At 53.5% G+C, this 16,810-nt stretch overlaps 7 protein-coding genes across 7 annotated transcripts; 2 read left to right on the forward strand and 5 right to left on the reverse strand.

Moving 5' to 3' along the window:
- Positions 1-1,035, reverse strand: LAESUDRAFT_629899 (uncharacterized protein; the record flags this gene model as incomplete). The annotated part of the gene is made up of 3 exons (XM_040903380.1): positions 1-240; positions 377-731; positions 788-1,035. Coding segments are annotated over 3 exons (843 nt in total), but the record flags the coding sequence as incomplete, so codon positions are not given.
- A 75-nt stretch (positions 1,036-1,110) lies between these two features.
- LAESUDRAFT_745745 (uncharacterized protein) lies at positions 1,111-1,789 on the reverse strand (the record flags this gene model as incomplete). Its single annotated transcript, XM_040911385.1, has 3 exons — positions 1,111-1,564; positions 1,623-1,673; positions 1,724-1,789. The coding sequence occupies 3 exons, from the start codon at positions 1,787-1,789 to the stop codon at positions 1,247-1,249; spliced, it is 435 nt and encodes a 144-aa protein (XP_040758377.1). The 3' UTR covers positions 1,111-1,246.
- Positions 1,790-2,034: 245 nt separating this feature from the next.
- Positions 2,035-8,718, forward strand: LAESUDRAFT_708574 (uncharacterized protein). The gene is made up of 20 exons (XM_040906692.1): positions 2,035-2,483; positions 2,536-3,100; positions 3,160-3,354; positions 3,407-3,523; positions 3,580-3,818; positions 3,871-4,246; positions 4,306-4,610; positions 4,667-4,997; positions 5,049-5,433; positions 5,491-6,176; positions 6,232-6,611; positions 6,671-6,839; positions 6,889-6,992; positions 7,045-7,248; positions 7,298-7,354; positions 7,408-7,567; positions 7,628-8,061; positions 8,112-8,200; positions 8,250-8,334; positions 8,388-8,718. The coding sequence occupies exons 1-20, from the start codon at positions 2,094-2,096 to the stop codon at positions 8,442-8,444; spliced, it is 5,328 nt and encodes a 1,775-aa protein (XP_040758378.1). The 5' UTR covers positions 2,035-2,093; the 3' UTR covers positions 8,445-8,718.
- Positions 8,719-8,903: 185 nt separating this feature from the next.
- LAESUDRAFT_732052 (uncharacterized protein) lies at positions 8,904-9,913 on the reverse strand. The gene is made up of 2 exons (XM_040910158.1): positions 9,617-9,913; positions 8,904-9,549 (listed from the first exon to the last, which is right to left on the reverse strand). Exons 1-2 carry the CDS (start codon positions 9,771-9,773, stop codon positions 9,260-9,262), a joined length of 447 nt encoding a protein of 148 aa, XP_040758379.1. The 5' UTR covers positions 9,774-9,913; the 3' UTR covers positions 8,904-9,259.
- A 1,821-nt stretch (positions 9,914-11,734) lies between these two features.
- Positions 11,735-12,465, reverse strand: LAESUDRAFT_530702 (uncharacterized protein). The gene has a single exon (XM_040902835.1). The coding sequence runs from the start codon at positions 12,369-12,371 to the stop codon at positions 11,826-11,828; it is 546 nt and encodes a 181-aa protein (XP_040758380.1). The 5' UTR covers positions 12,372-12,465; the 3' UTR covers positions 11,735-11,825.
- Positions 12,466-13,774: 1,309 nt separating this feature from the next.
- Positions 13,775-15,012, forward strand: LAESUDRAFT_739522 (NAD(P)-binding protein; the record flags this gene model as incomplete). Its single annotated transcript, XM_040911012.1, has 8 exons — positions 13,775-14,047; positions 14,108-14,153; positions 14,208-14,321; positions 14,464-14,529; positions 14,586-14,654; positions 14,712-14,770; positions 14,823-14,919; positions 14,972-15,012. The coding sequence occupies 8 exons, from the start codon at positions 13,775-13,777 to the stop codon at positions 15,010-15,012; spliced, it is 765 nt and encodes a 254-aa protein (XP_040758381.1).
- Positions 15,013-15,096: 84 nt separating this feature from the next.
- On the reverse strand, positions 15,097-16,800 carry LAESUDRAFT_530964 (uncharacterized protein). The gene is made up of 3 exons (XM_040902836.1): positions 16,533-16,800; positions 16,133-16,480; positions 15,097-16,075 (listed from the first exon to the last, which is right to left on the reverse strand). The coding sequence occupies exons 1-3, from the start codon at positions 16,656-16,658 to the stop codon at positions 15,242-15,244; spliced, it is 1,308 nt and encodes a 435-aa protein (XP_040758382.1). The 5' UTR covers positions 16,659-16,800; the 3' UTR covers positions 15,097-15,241.
- Between the last annotated feature and the right edge of the window lie 10 nt (positions 16,801-16,810).

Consider the following 16,810-nt stretch of genomic DNA (forward strand, 5'->3'; position numbering starts at 1 on the left):
GAACCGCCACTCGACGCGCTGCAGCGCCGGCGGCCGCAGCTGCGCGCTCTTCTTCCGCTCCACCCAGTCCACCCGGAAGCCCTCGTCTGCGTACATGACCGCCATGCAGTGGCCGCACTCGCCGCACCAGAGGTTCTCGTTCGCCTCGTCGATTCGAGAGTAGCCATCCTTGTGGTAGCCGACGGTGATGCGCACGGTGTGCAGGTGCTTGAGCATGGCCCAGAAGCGGTTGTAGTGCATCTATACTGTATGATGAGTCCCCTCTGATGGAGATGAGACTCCCGTTAAATTGCGGGCTTCTGCAATGTGTTTGCCCGCAAGTCGTACCGAATTCCCCCGTTCTCTCTGGAGAAAAAGAGAATAGAGGTACACTCACGGGTAGGCCAATGCCGCCTGTGTACACGATCGGCGAGGGCGGCTCCTCTTTGAATGCTGGGACGTTGCATGTGTTGCAGAGGCTACACCAGATCGATTTCTGCGAGAGCCGGAGGACCCGCAGCTCAGGGAACCGCATCGCGATGGCCTGCAGGAAGACGGGAGACGGCCATGGGTGGTCATGGACCTCGAGCTCTTGCAGAGGCGGCACGTTACAAAAGTCGAATGCATAGTTATAGTCGAGAGGGTCGACGTCCAGGCGTAGTCTGTTTACGCGTTTGAACTTGCTGAGGTCCCACCATGGGCCGGCTTCTGCATCGTGAAGAGTTCTGTCGTGATCTTTGCAATGCAGGACTCTAGAGATGTGCCATCCAGTCCTGTACCAATGCTGAGTTTTTGCATGGAAACGCACCTTATCCAGCTGCTGACTTGAGGAAACGTATCGATCTCGACGAGATCCCTTGGATGGCTGGCTACAAAGACGTGGAACCAAGCCTCGATAGCCGACTGGCGGATACTCCTGGAAGTCAGGGTGAGAGGCTCAATCAATCTCCAATCGGGCTTCAACCTCGTGGCAGTTGACAAGAAATCCTCGTCCACGGTAGGATATGCATCACAGATGTAGTAGGAAATTATCTCGTCAATGAGCTCGATAGGCAACTTGGCGGTCAGTGTCATCTTGTCGTGGGACATTGTGAGAAGGTCGCGACTACGCACGGGCCACTCAAGGATTTCGGACGGTGATTCGAATTATGTAAACTCTGAATTATGTAGATTATACTACGAGACATAAGGACAGCACTAGCTGGTGTGCAGGAAAGGCGATTGCAAAATAAGACAAACGAGCGAAGGAACATGTTGCAGAGGGAGTTTACGTATCCGTATCCAGTGCAGCCAGATGGTCTACAAGATCCTCCATGACAGATTTGGTATGACCGTATTCTGCATCATCTGGTACTGCAGACGGCGAGCTGTATCCCATCGATGATCTCTTGAGAGGGACGAGTGGCGATCCTTGAGGCTCGAAGCCTGGTGCAATTCTATGCAACGCCTCTCGTTTGCGGCGCTCCTTCTCCTCTTCGCGGGACTTGAGGTACGCCTCGCGACGAGCAGCGTGGGCAGCGAGTGTTGCCCGTCGCGAGTCCTCCAGTCTCAGCACATGCGGCTCGAGCGTGAATGGGTAGACGAACTGGCGGCGCGGGTACAGAACGGATGAGAACACGCGTCTCGATGCAGGGAGGACTCACGTATGCGGTTACATCGTCAGGCAGTGGGTGAATATCTGGAGGGCGTACTACCTGAGTAGCATTTATAAACTGATACAGTTGTGTTTCGAAGATGGACGAACCGGCCGAGGTACCCTGAGACTCGGAGATTTAATGAGAGGGATCCGCGCTGCAGCAGCATACTGCATGTGCACTATCAACGAACGGCAAAATAAGTGTAAAACCACACATATTTGACGAAAGACGTACGAGAATCAGGCATACTTGAACGAATCTCTGAAATCTACAGGAAGCCACTGGACAGAAAGCAGCGCGGCCTTTCATTTTCGGGGTTTAAAGTATGCTTACATGTCCCTTTCGGAGATCTAATTCCACCTAACGATCGTGCTAAGCGCGGACCCCAGGTCCTGGAATGACGCATCTTGACTTGATCCTGACATATAAATAAGCGAGGTCCGACTCTCTCGATTACCACCATTGCGTCGGGCGACGATGGCGAAAAGCAAGTCGTCTGCATCCTCCGCAACCCGAAAGAAACACGTACGAAAGGCGACGGCGGCAGCAGGTCCATCCAATGAGCCTCCATTGCCGAAGGAGAAGAAGGCAAAGGGCAAAGACAAGAAGAACAAAGAGCCCAGGAAGAAGGTATACATCCCACCTGTGAAACCTGCGCCTGTGCAACCAGATCCGCTTGACACGCTTGGAGTTGCACAAATCATCCCGCCAGAGTTGTTAGTTGTACTGAGGAGACTCGCGAAAAAAGACTCGACTACAAAGAGACGCGCTTTGGAGGAACTCCAGGCAGGATGGGTTGACAAGGCGAAGAAAGAGGGCCCGACCAGCGAGATACTGCATGTCTTGGTGGACATAATACCTGTCTGGGTGCGTTGATATGCTTGCTCATATTCTTCCTCGACACTGAACATTCCAGTAGTTCCACCATGTCCCTGCACTTTTCTTACATCCTTCCCGCAGAATCCGACTGCTGGCTGTGGGCGTGCACTCATCTCTCCTGCAGATGCCCGACATAGTCAGAGACCAACTTTTCTTCTTTCTGCGCGAGGTAGCCTCTGCGGACCAAGCCTCTGCGGACCAAGCTGAGTACATCATCGGCTCCTGGTGCATGGCTGCGCACGACGCCGACCGTCAGGTCTCCTCCCTCGCGCGTGAGACATGGGCGCAGTCGGTCTCGCTTACAACGGAAGAGTCCCGGCCGCTCGTCCTTGCGGGAGACACGTTTAAGCAATTGTGGGAGTTCGTGTTGCGAACGATTCTGGATCCTAATGGCGTGTACTTGTACGTGAATCCTCCTCAGGCCGCCGCGCTGCCTCCTCCGCCACATCAGCAGAAGAAGGGCGCTTCTCGTCCAGCGCAAGCCCGGAAGGACAAGGAAGAGGAGGCAAGTGCTCGTGCAAAAGCCGAGGAGGACGAGGAGAGCGAGCAGGATAGGAAGGGCCGGCTGCGCGTAGGCGCGCTCCGGTCGGCGGAGTGGATTATTAGTACGTCCTCACATGTACATACTGTACTGAAATGGCATTCATCATTCATCGTCACGTAGATTCGCTCGCAAAAGAGAGAAAGGCAGATATGACGGACAAATTCCTCTCTCCGCTTGGTAATCCAGCACTCTGGTCTGCGCTGTACCACGGCCAGACACCACCGTTCGTACAGTTTGAAAGCATCGGATACAGTCAACCCGGAGTGCGAAGGGCGGCATGGTCACTCTTACAAACGTTACTTGGTGCATGTGAAGGTGAGAGAGCTCCATCTGGGATGCACATATCAGTCGCCAACTGTGCGATTAGATCATCTCAATCCGCTGCTGTCGATGTTGAGCAGCCCTGTCCTCCGCTCAGCATGGGTCGAGCCTGACAACAGCGTGAGGGACGTTATGATGGTGCCTCTATTGCTCTATCTAAGACGTGCGTCGCCTGTGCTCACATATTCCGCGAAATACAAATGTTCACGCTCATGATAGGCTACCCGGAAGCTTGGAAGGTCGACGCTCAGCCGGCAGACGACGAAGATGAAGATAGGTCTGGTTCGGAAAGCGAGGGCGAGGTGTACCAGGAGAAGTCCTTGGAGGCTTCCAACAAAACGACTCCGCGTTCCCAAGCGTACTCGGAATTCTTGCAGTACCTTCAACTAGGATGTGCGGGGTCGCCGACACAGGGGTACCCCGCAGTCCCCATCATTCTCGCGACCATTCCGCCGATGGTGCGTTTCGCCCTGTTACAATCTTTTCCACAGTTGATGAGCAATCCGATAGATCGTCGGCTCTTTGTCGTCGACACCACTCGATGACCTCTTCACATCGTTTTGGGCCGCGCTTGATGGTCGTGCGCTGAGTGCACTAGACAGAAGCGCAGCATCGGCTGCGTTCCTCGACGCGCTCCTGTTGTGTGTCAATCTTGTTGTTGGCAGGCTCATGCGTGGCTCGCTGGAGGATAGCAAGCTGCTGATCTGTGGTGCTGAGGGCGAATCCATATCGCAAGATGGCGTGCGCGAAGCTGCCCTTAGGATGGTCAAGGAACAGTTTGCGCGAATATGGGAGGAGCTCAGTTCTGGGCGTCTGAGGGTTGAGGGAAACAAGGCGACGGCGCTGATGATGCGACCGCTTGTTTCCTTCAACAACATCGACAGAGGTATTTTTCCGACTGCATTACTTCCCAAGACTTGAGTCCTGAATATTGCACCTTTTGAGAATTCTTCCAGGTCGCATGGCAACCTCTCGCATCCGGCATCAAGAAGCAGGTTGACGCAGAGGACGCGCCAATCCCGCCATTGATTTCTACGATGCTTAGTGCGTTCAAGCGCAGTTTCGAGGCCGGCAGTGAGCAAGACGCTGCAGCACAGGCATTGATTAGGGAGGTGGTGCAGAGTGCCATTGCACAACTCCAGGCGGTCCTCGAGGGAAAAGACCCTCTTTCATCAGAGCATCTCTCGTCTCTGGTATCTCTTTTCGATGCATTCGCGAGTACCGCGTTCGGAGGCTCTTCCATGGGTGTGGTACGTCTCATTGATTTTGTTGAAAATCGGCAGCTTCTCAAAAATGCTCATCGCAGGAGCTCGAGGAGAAAATGCGGCAACATATCGAGCGGCTTGTGCTGGTCTTGCCATCTCTGCTTCGGGTGTACGTCTCCCATTGCCCCGACGAGACGCGTTCCTTGCGGCTTTGGCAAGATGTCCTCAACGCGATTGCGAAAAATCCAGAAGAGAGTTCGAAGGAGCTAACATCATTGCTAGATCTGGCCATAAAGAACGAACTTCCGTCGTTCCTGAAGCCGCAAACACCTGTGCTGGATGAGCTTGCAGGTGGCTTGCTTGCCGACGCCTTATCAGAAGTGCCGCCGACGTCAAAAGTAACAACTATGCGCGGGCTGCTATGCTATCCAGGTATGCTTTGATTCGGAGGAAGGTCTCAAGCCTTGCTTAGCTGGTCCTCAGACCACTTTATTTCCCGCAGTTGCTTTGAAGGTCTGGTGCGACGTCTCAGCTCGGCATTCACTCGATACATTCCCGATGCATTCCGTGATGATGCCTTCTCCTTGGATGCATTTGACGTTCCGTTAGAGATGTTTGATGCATTAGCTGAAAAGCAACCAGACGTCCTCTTTTCAGTCGGCGCCATCGGCAGCGTCTTACCGGATATGTTTTTTTTCGCGTATTTACTACCGACATTCCGAACGGTCAACGCGCAGGGACGCGATGTGGCAAGAATGCTGTGGATTCAATGGGCAACGGCTGCTGGCGAAGAGGCAGCATCGAGAGTATCGACAGTGATAGCAGAACAGCTGCGTGATCTATTGCTCGATTGTTCTGTCATTCCAACGTAAGTTTGGAGCACTATCATGTCGTAAATGAAATTCATCCTAAGTAATATTCCTAGACCAGGACAGATCTTGCAATTCCTATCGGGCAGCTATCCCGGCTTTGACGTTGCTCCAATGGATCTGCTTCCACCCAAGTCCACGTTCGATAGCATGTTAAACGAGTTGCCCGCTGAAGCGATTGATGCAAGTCTAGCGGTCATAGATCCCATTATCCCGACTAGCCTTGGGGAAGGAGAAGCCACTGAAGATGAAATGCATGACCGCCTTGGTTTCTCCCGATACGCTCGTGCTGTATACGCCTTGTTGCTGCACCTTGCGGACGACAGGACAGCTGCGAGGGAGAATCCGTGGGCGCTCCGGCATCTCCTAGCCATATCTATGTACGCGGGCGAGCTTTTGCAGAGTCCACGATCGCATGGCGTAGTCTTCTCGAATCAGGCCTCGAGGACTGCTCTACAGGATGTTGTCACAAAGGTCGGGCAGATATCGGCCTACGTGCTCTCCTCTGAGCAAGGGGAGGGATGGCATGCCACGGTCGTAAAAGCCATTACTACGGAGAATCAGATTGGCTGTCCGGACGACATTGGTCGACTCCTATACGATCTCATCGCGCTTTCACGATCAGAGGACACAGTGCGAGAAGCTCGTATTCTGAGGACTCTCTTGCAACACTTACTCGGCAGTGCATCTAAAACGGATGCCGAACAGTGGATTCTGCTCGCACGGAAGCTGGAGAAACAAGGTTTGTTTCCATTGTCCACGACCTGGAACGCTGACAGACAAACACAAACGCACAGCACCGTTTGCATCTCTCGCGATTGTTTACTCCGTCACGCAGTGCGCTCCAGAGCCGCCGATACTGGATCGTTATCGGAACGAGTTGGCTGCTAGCACGCTCGGCGTACCTCCGTCGAAAGCTAACACTGAGGGGCTATGGCATCTACGACGTTTAGCTGCAAGCGCACCTGATCCCGAGTCCGACGTTGTATTCTTGCCTCAACTCAGAGCAGTGAATCTTATGAAGGCTTGCCAGCAATGGATTACCTCGGACGAAGATCTCGATGAGGAGGTCGAGAGCGAGATGACACTGGTATTTTTCCATTTGGTCCCTATCCTGCAGAATGTGCCCGGTGCCCATTGGGACCTGATCTTCGACGTCATGGAGAACAATCTTGAGGTAGGTTCTTCTTTATTTCCAACGCATCAGACGATTCTGATGCCGTCTGCGACGTTTAGAACTCGGCTCTCACGGAGCCCAGCACACTGGCAACTTTGAGCAGAACGTTGCGATTGTTCATTACTATCCAAGATCTTGCCACCACCAATAAGGCACTGCGCACCATATGGCAGGAAAGAGAGGCTACCTGTCTGACCCTCATTCGCGACATGATTGTCGTCAAGCTCGGTTCGTAGCATCCATGGCTGTGAGAAATCGCCGGCTAAATGCACGCTAGATGAATCGAAGATGTCTACTCCGCTGTCCATCTGCCGAGAGCTGGCTTTGCAGATTGTTCAAGACCTCCCAGAGTCGCTCATCGACAAGAACATGCTGCCACAGGCACGTGGATTTGTCTGCATTCCAGGACACGTTTTCTTACCGAGCATGCCAGACATGTCATATTATCACAGACTCTTCCTTTGACGTTCAGCGCATGGCCTACCAACTACTTCACGAAGCTGCTAGAAAGTACACTGAACACATGGTCATTGAGGCCGCGGTCGATTCTGATGAGCAGGTGAAGGTTGAATTGCCGTCAGAACTCATCGAAATTCTGCAGCGGAGCCTGAATGACGACCCAGACGAGCTTCATCAGGTGAGCGCGCACGCTTCTCGTGTGAGCGCGCTTCTCAAAGACAATACAGGAATACACCGGTTATCTACTTGCATGGATGGTCGCCTTCGATCTTTTCACAAATGCTGTACGTCAGGGCTATGACCTTGCTGCCCATTGCTGAATGTGCTCTGTTTGCAGTCGCTGAAAGTGAAATCGGGTTACATTGATCAGTTGCGGGACCTCAACCTCGTTGGTGATCATTTGCTTCCAAACATTCTCAGCATTCTTGGCCTTTACGGCAGCCTTTCCAAATCATTCAAGCTGAACATCTGGGACATTGGCGACATATATCTTGATCGTGAGCTCCTCTTCTTCTCTGGAGAAACCAGAGTGATGGCTACATGGTGACTTTTCACAGTCTGTCTGGCTGATTCGCCGTTGAGTTTGCGACTGCTCGCCGCGCATGTCTACTACCGGGCACTCTTCGTCGTTCCCTCGCTCATCCGAGCATGGCTGTCTGAGTGCAGGGACCGGCAGCTCTTCAAGGCCGTGACCTCGTACACCTCTACCCACTTCTCACCTCTGATCATCTCAGCCGAGTTGTCGCAACTCAGGGATCCCTCAGTGATGAGTGATCTCGTGGACGAGACCTTCACTGTCAAGGTCGCCGGTGCTGTCAATGAGGTCACGGCATCCTACGCGGTGGACGAGAATCACCTCGAGATCACTGTGAAACTCCCCTCGGACTATCCATTGCATGGTATTGAGGTCAGCGAGAACCAGCGGATAGGCGTACCAGAGCATCGTTGGCGGTCGTGGGTGCTGGGTGTCCAGCAGATTCTCACGTTTAGGGTGCGTTTTGCTACTAAGCCTCTCTCCACTTCCACTTAGTCCTGTGACAGAGCGGAAGCATCGTTGACGGCTTAAGTTTCTTCAAGAAGAACGTCTCGTCGTTCTTTGAAGGCCTGACCGAGTGCGCGATCTGCTATTCGTATGTGGTCATGCTGTTTTCTGCGAGTGTACCCTTCATACTTTCCCAGAGTCATCTGCGCCATCGACGGCACCGTGCCACGCCAACCATGCAAAACGTGCAAGAACCGCTTTCATTCTGCGTGTCTGTACAAAGTACGTCTATTCTCTCGTGCATTCATACTCTCCTCACCGTCGGCTTTTCGCAGTGGTTCAAATCGAGTCATACGTCAAGCTGTCCATTGTGTCGTTCGGAGCTTATCTGATCCCCATAGACCGCGAAGCGCGAAAGTATAATGTGTATCACTGCTGCCATGCTGTATCGGAATACTCGACAAGTTCATCACCTTCTGTTGATCCGCCTGACAGGAATGTGCCTTTCCGACAGTTACAACAGCAGTTTACAGTGTACACAGCTGATTTCGGGATGCCTGGAACACCTGCTACCCGCGTCAGATGTTCGAGAGCAGTGGCCGTGCCCTTCGATCAGAAGTGATGCCTGGCATAGCCATAGCCCAACCTGATCATTTCGAAGCGTGCTCTTCATCCAAATCTAAAGAACCCTATCTAACGGGGATGTTCTGGTGGACACACATGCGCAGGCCTCGAATGAGTCGACGCCTGATTCAGATAAGTAATCCTTGATGCCGTAAGTCTCATAGGATGGAAGTGGTTCGCTTCGTTGCAGGCATGTGCCGAAGGAAGTTCAAGGAACTCCTGCGAAGGTGCAAATCCCGTTGAATTGTGAAGTCAACCTGGAAAATTTACTTGTCCGCTGAATTTGACTACAGGCGAGGGAGCTTCGTATCCTTAGCACGACATAGACCGTCCTATTCCTATGACAGAAGGGAATGTAATATGTGGGATATCGTTACATACATTTGGGTATGGTATTAGTGGTCAACTGCAGGGCAGGATATATGTGTAGTATGATACAGCGGTGACGTGATGGCATACTTCCTCGCCGGGAAAGGTAAGGTCGCATAAGTAACGCAGTGGCAGCGATGACACACATACTGCGAGGCTTTTGGCTCATGCTCCACTCCCTCAACGCAATGTGTGGACCCGACCTGACCTGGACTCAGTGCGAACGGGACACTTGCCCTGCGACCCGTGGCCGGCGGAAGCAGCGCTGCGAGTCGAGCGTAAGCTTTTGCAGACGCGCCATTAGGTCTCGCGCAAGGAAGACGACGCCCTTCTCCTCCTCATATAATGTGTGTTGCTCATCGATGGGCTCGAGAATGTGGAGATCCGCCGGATGCAGGGACGTCGAGTGCGAGAAGCGGAACTGTGTGATGAACTCGTGTCGGAAGATGTGCACGTCGGACGCCACAAGCGCGGATGATACGTCGCCCTGCGCGGGTTCGGGTACTGAGTGGCGTGACGCGAGCTGTCAGTTGAGGCGGATCGGATGTGGCGAGTGGCGTCGACAGCTCACCTTGGACAAGGTACACCCCTCCTTTGATTCTAGCAAAGGCGAACTGTGCCTTCGTCGCTGGTGATGGGGACGTATATGTTGGCGCGTTTAGCATGGATGTGCTGGCGGAGGTGTACATAGTACGGTATGGGGCGGATGACGTCGCCACAGCAGCCATGGTATGCTTTTGAGCAACTTGGATGAGAGTGCGAGAGCGGAACAGGAGCAGCGACGATTTATGGAGAGTGGAACAGGAGCGCGGAACAATAAAGGAGGCGGTCCAGGCGGCGGGTGCGTACACTAGGATCTGCCATCTGCACCGGAGATGAGTTGTTTATATAGAGGAGCGATGGATCTGTTCTGACATGCTCGGGCCACGAGGGGAAAAGAAAAGACGCGGTGACTGCACAAAGCGTCGCAACGCCTCCGTCCGACCTGCCTAGGCATCACTCTCACCGATCTCTCTCGGCCGCTAATTCATATATGCAACTCCGCCGCATCATACCAACTCTCAGCCCAATGATGCACGCGTTGCTCGTGGCCGCAATAAAGCTGAGGAGGGTGAGACGGACGCGAGCTGCTTTGTAAAAATGCACTTTGAGGTCACGCTACTTCCGCGAGCAGAAGACGAAGCGCCAGCGAACTGTGGGAGTTGGCCGGCCACTCAGCCTGTTTGGTGTGGCGCTTTCTCGTTTCCGTGTGTCCCGTGTGTCCGCACCGTTCTAGCTCCACTTCCGCACGCGGCTGATGGCTCCTTTTAACCTTTAGATAGGACTATCGGCATCCTTCTTCGTTCGGCATGCACAGGCGTGGAAGTATGGAAGCGCCTTCCGACTTAGACAATTATCCCATACCGCACGGACACGCAGAATCGCTGATGGCTTATCGCAGGCTACGTGCGAGCCATCGATGAGCGCGAAGCAGTCTTGACGGCATTGTCCGCGATGATGGATGGCCGGATTGAAGGGAGACATACACATTGTTTTGATGGGATCGCACTGCATACACCCTGAGCCGTAGCTCCGTGGCGATACTAGGGCATGAATCTGTGTTTCGGAATAGGTACAAGGAATGATACTGATGGTGATGATGACTTTATAGCAGGAGCGCCACAATTGATGCAGATAGAACCTTGCTATCATCCTGCTAACGTCGCACACAAGTCAGGAAATGCGTGTTTCTTGACCATCTCACTTAGATGAAACGCACGGTTGCCACATTATGGAGCATTCGGACGTATAACGAATCAGACCATCGGACCCGTGTAGAGCCACTGATATTGCATGCCGACCGGCCTGCGCACAGCCGCCGCTGAATTGCATCTTGCTTCCAGATGACCCGCTAGCTAGAGATAGTAGCTGGTCCTTCGAAAGTGAAGCCTCGAAACTCTATTGGCATGCTGGGCTCCCAGGGTCGGCGAGAGCGCGCCAAAGACCAAGACCCAGTCCAAGACAATCGCTAGACGCAGACGATGACAGATTCGAGCCGTGACTGCGGAGCGCGCAGGTGACATCTTCGTCCATTGCTCCGGCGTCAAGCTTCGAGATGTCGCCTGAAGTATTCTTCTAACTGGATGCGGGAAGCGCCACAAAGCCACGCCACCTTGCGTTGATTATTCAACGAGAGCAAGCACCTGGAGGCAAATCACAGACGAAACGAATAAGACATTGGATGACCTGTTAGGAAGACATGATGCCCTGAACGCAGCCATGCAGCAGACACGGTGAAACGGCCGTGAGCATAGACCGGGAGCACGGGTCAAGATGAAAAATGCTAGACAGCATGTTGAACTCCATGTTCCCCGGCAGCTATAGGATTGATTCTGGCAAATTGAGACGTTCTGACAGAAAACGGCGGCCGCGTCAAGTTCGGAAGGATGCAAGAATTTTGCTCGCGACATGAATTGTCCCGGGCACCTCGTGTCTGAGTGTTGACTTTGCTGAGAAACTTGGATACCTGATGGAGAAGACATGCAGGAATTCATGTCATAGAGCAGCCGGGAGAAATAACTTTGTGATGGCAGCACGGATGCCAAGTGGAGAAGCGTAGCAATTCTGTTATTGGCTGTACATGTGGGACGGAGATGACAATTCTCGCTCGTGAATCGCTGACTATGGCAGCACGAGACTTGCACGTTGAGAAACATGAAGTGTGTGGCACGGACCAGTATTCTTGATGGATTGATCACTCGCTCTGAACATGGATACTCGGAAGCAATGACCGCTGCTTGCTAGCTCTGTCCGAGCGCGTTGCACTTCACGGCATCAGACCCGTACAATGCGCCAGGGGAGAATGCGCGACTCCAGACCGCCGCGGTGTTTGCAACCTTGTAGCCACAAATCCTTCGATCCCGATTCGACCTTGAAGAGGTTGCACTGCCGATCCTGCATCGAGAGCGACTGACGTATTTCATTCGGAATCTGGTTGACTTCGGATGGATCCAGACACAGTCCAGCCATATATATGCATAGCATATGAAGAGGGGATTAGGCGAGACCCGGATGGCCGCATATACCGCTCGGATATGCACACGTTTGATGTTGACACAGACGCAGGCCGGTATGCAGCGACTTGATGGCGACGGAGTTGCAGGTAGTTGCGAGCTCTGCTGGCGGGGCGCCCAGGGGCCAGGACGATGCTTTGGGCCACGTGGAGACGCGACCACGTGACCGCATACAGCGCGATTGTGCCGCGTGTCCGCCACAGCGCAGGTTTGCTGTGCGAGGCGACGCTTCTGAAAGTATCGACTCGCCATTCGTCTTTTTCTCTTCACCATGGACTTTGGTACCTCAAGTTAACATTGAGCTCATACTTTTATGACACTTAATTGGCAGTCATCGAGGTTCCTCGGACCTTCGGCTCACGGTATAGTAGCAGGCTAGCAGCGCGGTTCGATATGATGATCTTATGCCGCTGCTGATCTCCTGGGGAGAAAGGAAAAAACTATCGCTGAAGACCGAATAATTTACCTGGTAAGTGGACGCTTGTCAAAATGCAGTGCAGTTCTGCATATTGGACGGAATTTCAGGACCATCACTATAACCGTTGACTCCTGCTTCACCCCACGGCTGCTACGCGAGACTGAAGCCCAAGCTTCCTTAGACTGTGGACGAAGAAGACCATCTCTCATGCTGCGGTCTCTGCCAATGCACTGTTTCCGCTTGCGTGGCAACCAACGTATCATTCATACAGTCACGATGTAACACGACGGCCTGCTACTTCGTTTCCTGCAGCACAGATCGCAAAAAGCTATGCCTGCTTCATGCTTTCAACACATCTTCTGACATGAAGACGTCGGAGACGAGAATTAGCACAGGCGACGTGACTAGCTTGGCGGCACTGCCTTATGTTCATTGTAATTGTAACTAGCTGCGCCTTCTCGCGATCCACTCCAGACTTGTAGCTGGGTCCACGTGGCTACCTTGTACCTCAAGTCAGTCGCATTCACAATTTTGTTCTTTTCACGAACTCATTGATGCACTTTATGTTCATTTAGAGGGTATGATTTCATCGCGGACACCGTTCAGCGGGCGTCCCGAGGCAACGCTCTTTCCAACCACAATTTGCAATTTCGTCGTCAATCTCCGAATCACCACTGGCGCGTTGGCACGTGCTGGGCGCTCTGATCTCATTTTTCAATCCTACCACTCGCTCAGGTCATAATTCGCACTGACAGTGCCTCGCATATCAAGCCTGTTTCCGGAGAATCAGGCTTACGATTTCCCGAATCGCACACGCACCCATGGCTCCGTGGAAAATTGTCTACGATTGTGCCCTTTAAGTGAAATACGCTTGCGGCAGCGCGGTAGCCGCGCGCAGAACAACGTATCTCGGTGATTTATGCCTTGATCGGACTTTCGCTTCTTGTTCGCCGGCGGATGACATGCCTGAGGCGCCTCTGCGCTATTCTGACGTCCTCTAAACCATTCGATAGGTGGTGGTGACATACGGCAACTGGATTCCCTCACACTATCGCAACTAGCCATCGCTGCGCAATCCTATGCACTTCTATGCGGCAGTGTAGCGAGCCATCTGTGCCTGGTTGAGCTGCCGACTGGGAGCGCATAAAATGGGCCGTGGCGGATTTCGTCGGTCGTCACCTCAGCTCTCGCGATCCTTGAACATTATACAGATTCTTGTGAAGACGGGGCTCTCTACAGACGTTATTCGCGCTTCATAATGTCCGGAAGCACATCATTCCAACCCCGTGTGGCCATCATCACTGGCGCCGCTCAAGGGATCGGCAAGGAGATCGCACTCAGACTAGCCCGGGACGGACTTGACGTAGCGGTGAATGACATCTCCAGCAAGAGCGAAGAGTTGGAACAGGTCGTGGCGCAAATTCAGGACATTGGTCGTCAAGCAATAGCGTTGGTCGCGGACGTCTCTGATGAAGAGCAAGTCAGAAATATGGTAGAGAAAACTGTTCAAAAGCTAGGAAGGCTAGACGTTGTGCGTTGTCCTTTCTTCACTGTTGCTTTTAGAGAACAGTCTCATTCGGTATCCTGGTAGATGGTAGCAAATGCAGGCATTAGCGTTAGCGGTTCAATCCTTGACAGTATGTCGTCAGCTTGGTGAAAACCAAGGCTTGTTGACTAAAAGGGTGAACCAGTGAATATGGAGCAATGGAACCGTACAATAAACATCAATTTGCATGGAGTGATGCTCTGCTACAAATATGCAGCGGAGCAGATGGTCAAGCAAGGAACCGGCGGCAGGCTGATCGGTCAGATGCTCTCGCTGATCGTTGACATCAGAAATATCTTACATGTGAACACTGCAGGTGCATCATCAGTGTTAGGAAAAAGAGGAAAGCTTGCACTTCAGATTCGGATTTAGCACAGAACCTGAGTTTAGATTCTGCACAGGCGCTAGCAAGCTGTCAGCGTACTGTACATCAAAGTTCGCCGTGCGGGGCCTGACACAAGCTCTTGGTATGCACCGCCTATTTGACTTCATGCTTACTGTAGATTTCATGCTGTTTTCTCAGCCCTTGAATTGGCAGAACACAAGATCACTGTCAACACGTATGCCCCGGGCGTGATCCTTACATCAATGAGTGAGCATCGTCGTAATTCATTATCTTAATCGTCTGATACCATTCATTCACCACTAGCTAATGACCCACTTCGCGATCCTGTTCGCGGCGGAACCCATGGTGCATCGGCGAAGTTTGTGAGTGGTATCAGTACCCTATCACCTCCCATAGCCCAACGCTCTTCCTCAGATAATAGGGGTCCCACCAGACGGGCCGGACGCAGGACCAGAAGTCGTCGCGAGCATTGTCTCTTACCTCGTCAAGCCAGAAGCATACTTCATCACAGGTATTAACCACCCTCTGCCTCACTCGTTCCATGCTCCTGAACCCGTTCTCAGGACAATCAATATCAGTCGATGGTGGCGTTCACATGGACTGAAGTTCAGTGCACAGTAGTCAGCTTATACGGACGTCACGTTAGCGCAAGACGGATATTTTCTGGATTACACGCTGCCCTCGTATGCTAGAGAGTAGCGCATGACGGTATTACACATACAGTTTCGGGTCACAAGAGGTACTGTACAATGGAATCACGAGTCCACACTTAGCAAGCGGCATCGAACGCCGCCACGGTTATCATCAATGGATACATTCAAACCTTGGCGCACTCACGCAGTTGCAGCTTGGCTCCCCTGAGAACTTTCAGCAGCCGAGCCTCCTCCGCTCTCCTGCACTTGCGCATTTTCTTCGTCCTGAGCAGCCGCCCCCTCGCCATCCTCCGCCGCTTCCTGTAAACTCTCGTCCCGCCCCAGGCGACCGCGCGGCAGGAGCGTGCCCGTCTCGGCGATACGCGCCCCGCGTTCGACGCTCGCGCGACGACTGTGTCCCCTGCTTACGCTACGCAGGTTTCCGGTCTCCGCGACGTGTCGGTCGAAGCTCCTGCGATGGTGGAACGAGTGCGCACGGCTGCCAAGAGGCGACACGGGCGACGGCGGCCCATCCTCGCGCGCAAACGAGATTGGCGGCGGTGCAGGCATGTGAAAGGATGTCGACGGCGATCCGAACGACGACGACAGCGAAGGTGGCGGTACGGATGGGTACGAGAGGGTTGTAGCCGCGCCGGGGTAAGGCGGAGGCGGGTTGGATGTGAGCGACGCGGAGGAGGGCGGCGTGGTGATGGCAGTAGTCGCGCTTGCGTAGCTGTTCGGGAGGGGTGACACAGAGGACGGGGAGAATGGAAAAGGAGAGGACGAAGAGGACGAGGGTGAATGCGAGAGCGGTGTAGTCGTCTCGGACAGGTTGTTTGCCGGCCGATGGACTTGCGAAGGCGGGCGCGGGATCGGGACGGGGGGTATCGGTCGTGGGGGCTGCGTCTGTAGGGCATTAAGGCTTGTAGCAATGGACGCCGTGGGCGAGGAGGCCGAGCTCGAACGTCGATGTGTAGGTTGTGAGTACGGGTCTGCGGACGAGAGGCCAATGAGGTTGTCCACGGGCAGTCCCAACTGTCGTTCGTCGCCCTCAAGCATCTTTCGATCATCCAGAGAACGCAGAACACTCACCCGTCGTCGGTGCTCGATGAGCTCCTCGCGGTATATCTCATTCAAACGTGAGATGTGAATGAACTCCCGTTCGGTGTCGACCAGCCTTGTGCGAAGTTGCTCGTTTTCCCTGCGCATGGCGTCAAGCATCGCCTCCGGCGCGGGCTCTGCAGGGTTCTTGTGTGCTAGGAAAGCCTGCATGCCCAGCCGGGTGTCGACTGGGGATCCGCCGCCGCTGCCATTGCCATTTGCCTGAGCCTGCTGCTGTTGCGCGAGTCGAAGGGCAGAAATCTCCCTCGAGAGCCTGTTTACATGATTTTCTGACTCGGCCTCGAGCGTGTTCTCAAGAGCAATCTTCTCCTCGCGCAACTACAGGTGGTAGATGAGTACATTTCGAATTGAACCGTTCGAATAGACGCACCCGTTCGAGCTTGCGGGAGAGTACGTTGATAATGCGCTCCTCCTCCGCCTCGTACTGATTGATGAGGTCCTCGCGGCTGCTGGAGCTAGTGGACGAATATCGACGGATGGGGGGAGAAACAGACATGATTGTCGCTCAAACCGGTGGACCCGCGAGCCAGAGAACGCCACAAGCGCATGAGCGCCAAACCGAGCTCGCGAGTTCGCGAACTTGGACTTGGCCACGGCTCTCATCTTCGAACGGCCATGTCAGCCTGGATAATGGGGACATTCTCTTGG

The sequence above is a fragment of the Laetiporus sulphureus genome, assembly GCF_001632365.1.
Source record: "Laetiporus sulphureus 93-53 unplaced genomic scaffold LAESUscaffold_76, whole genome shotgun sequence".
Taxonomy (NCBI): domain Eukaryota; kingdom Fungi; phylum Basidiomycota; class Agaricomycetes; order Polyporales; family Laetiporaceae; genus Laetiporus; species Laetiporus sulphureus.

Coding starts and splice junctions, on each gene's coding strand:
- LAESUDRAFT_708574 (XM_040906692.1), top strand. CDS start 2,094: ATGGCGAAAAGCAAGTCGTCTGCATCCTCCGCAACCCGAAAGAAACAC. Junction 4,611..4,666: donor GAGGCTCTTCCATGGGTGTG/GTACGTCTCATT, acceptor TGCTCATCGCAG/GAGCTCGAGGAGAAAATGCG. Junction 7,568..7,627: donor TGGCGACATATATCTTGATC/GTGAGCTCCTCT, acceptor GACTTTTCACAG/TCTGTCTGGCTGATTCGCCG.
- LAESUDRAFT_732052 (XM_040910158.1), bottom strand. CDS start 9,773: ATGGCTGCTGTGGCGACGTCATCCGCCCCATACCGTACTATGTACACC. Junction 9,550..9,616: donor AGGGGTGTACCTTGTCCAAG/GTGAGCTGTCGA, acceptor CACGCCACTCAG/TACCCGAACCCGCGCAGGGC.
- LAESUDRAFT_530702 (XM_040902835.1), bottom strand. CDS start 12,371: ATGGTGAAGAGAAAAAGACGAATGGCGAGTCGATACTTTCAGAAGCGT.
- LAESUDRAFT_530964 (XM_040902836.1), bottom strand. CDS start 16,658: ATGTCTGTTTCTCCCCCCATCCGTCGATATTCGTCCACTAGCTCCAGC. Junction 16,481..16,532: donor TCTCCCGCAAGCTCGAACGG/GTGCGTCTATTC, acceptor TACCACCTGTAG/TTGCGCGAGGAGAAGATTGC. Junction 16,076..16,132: donor TCATCGAGCACCGACGACGG/GTGAGTGTTCTG, acceptor GACGAACGACAG/TTGGGACTGCCCGTGGACAA.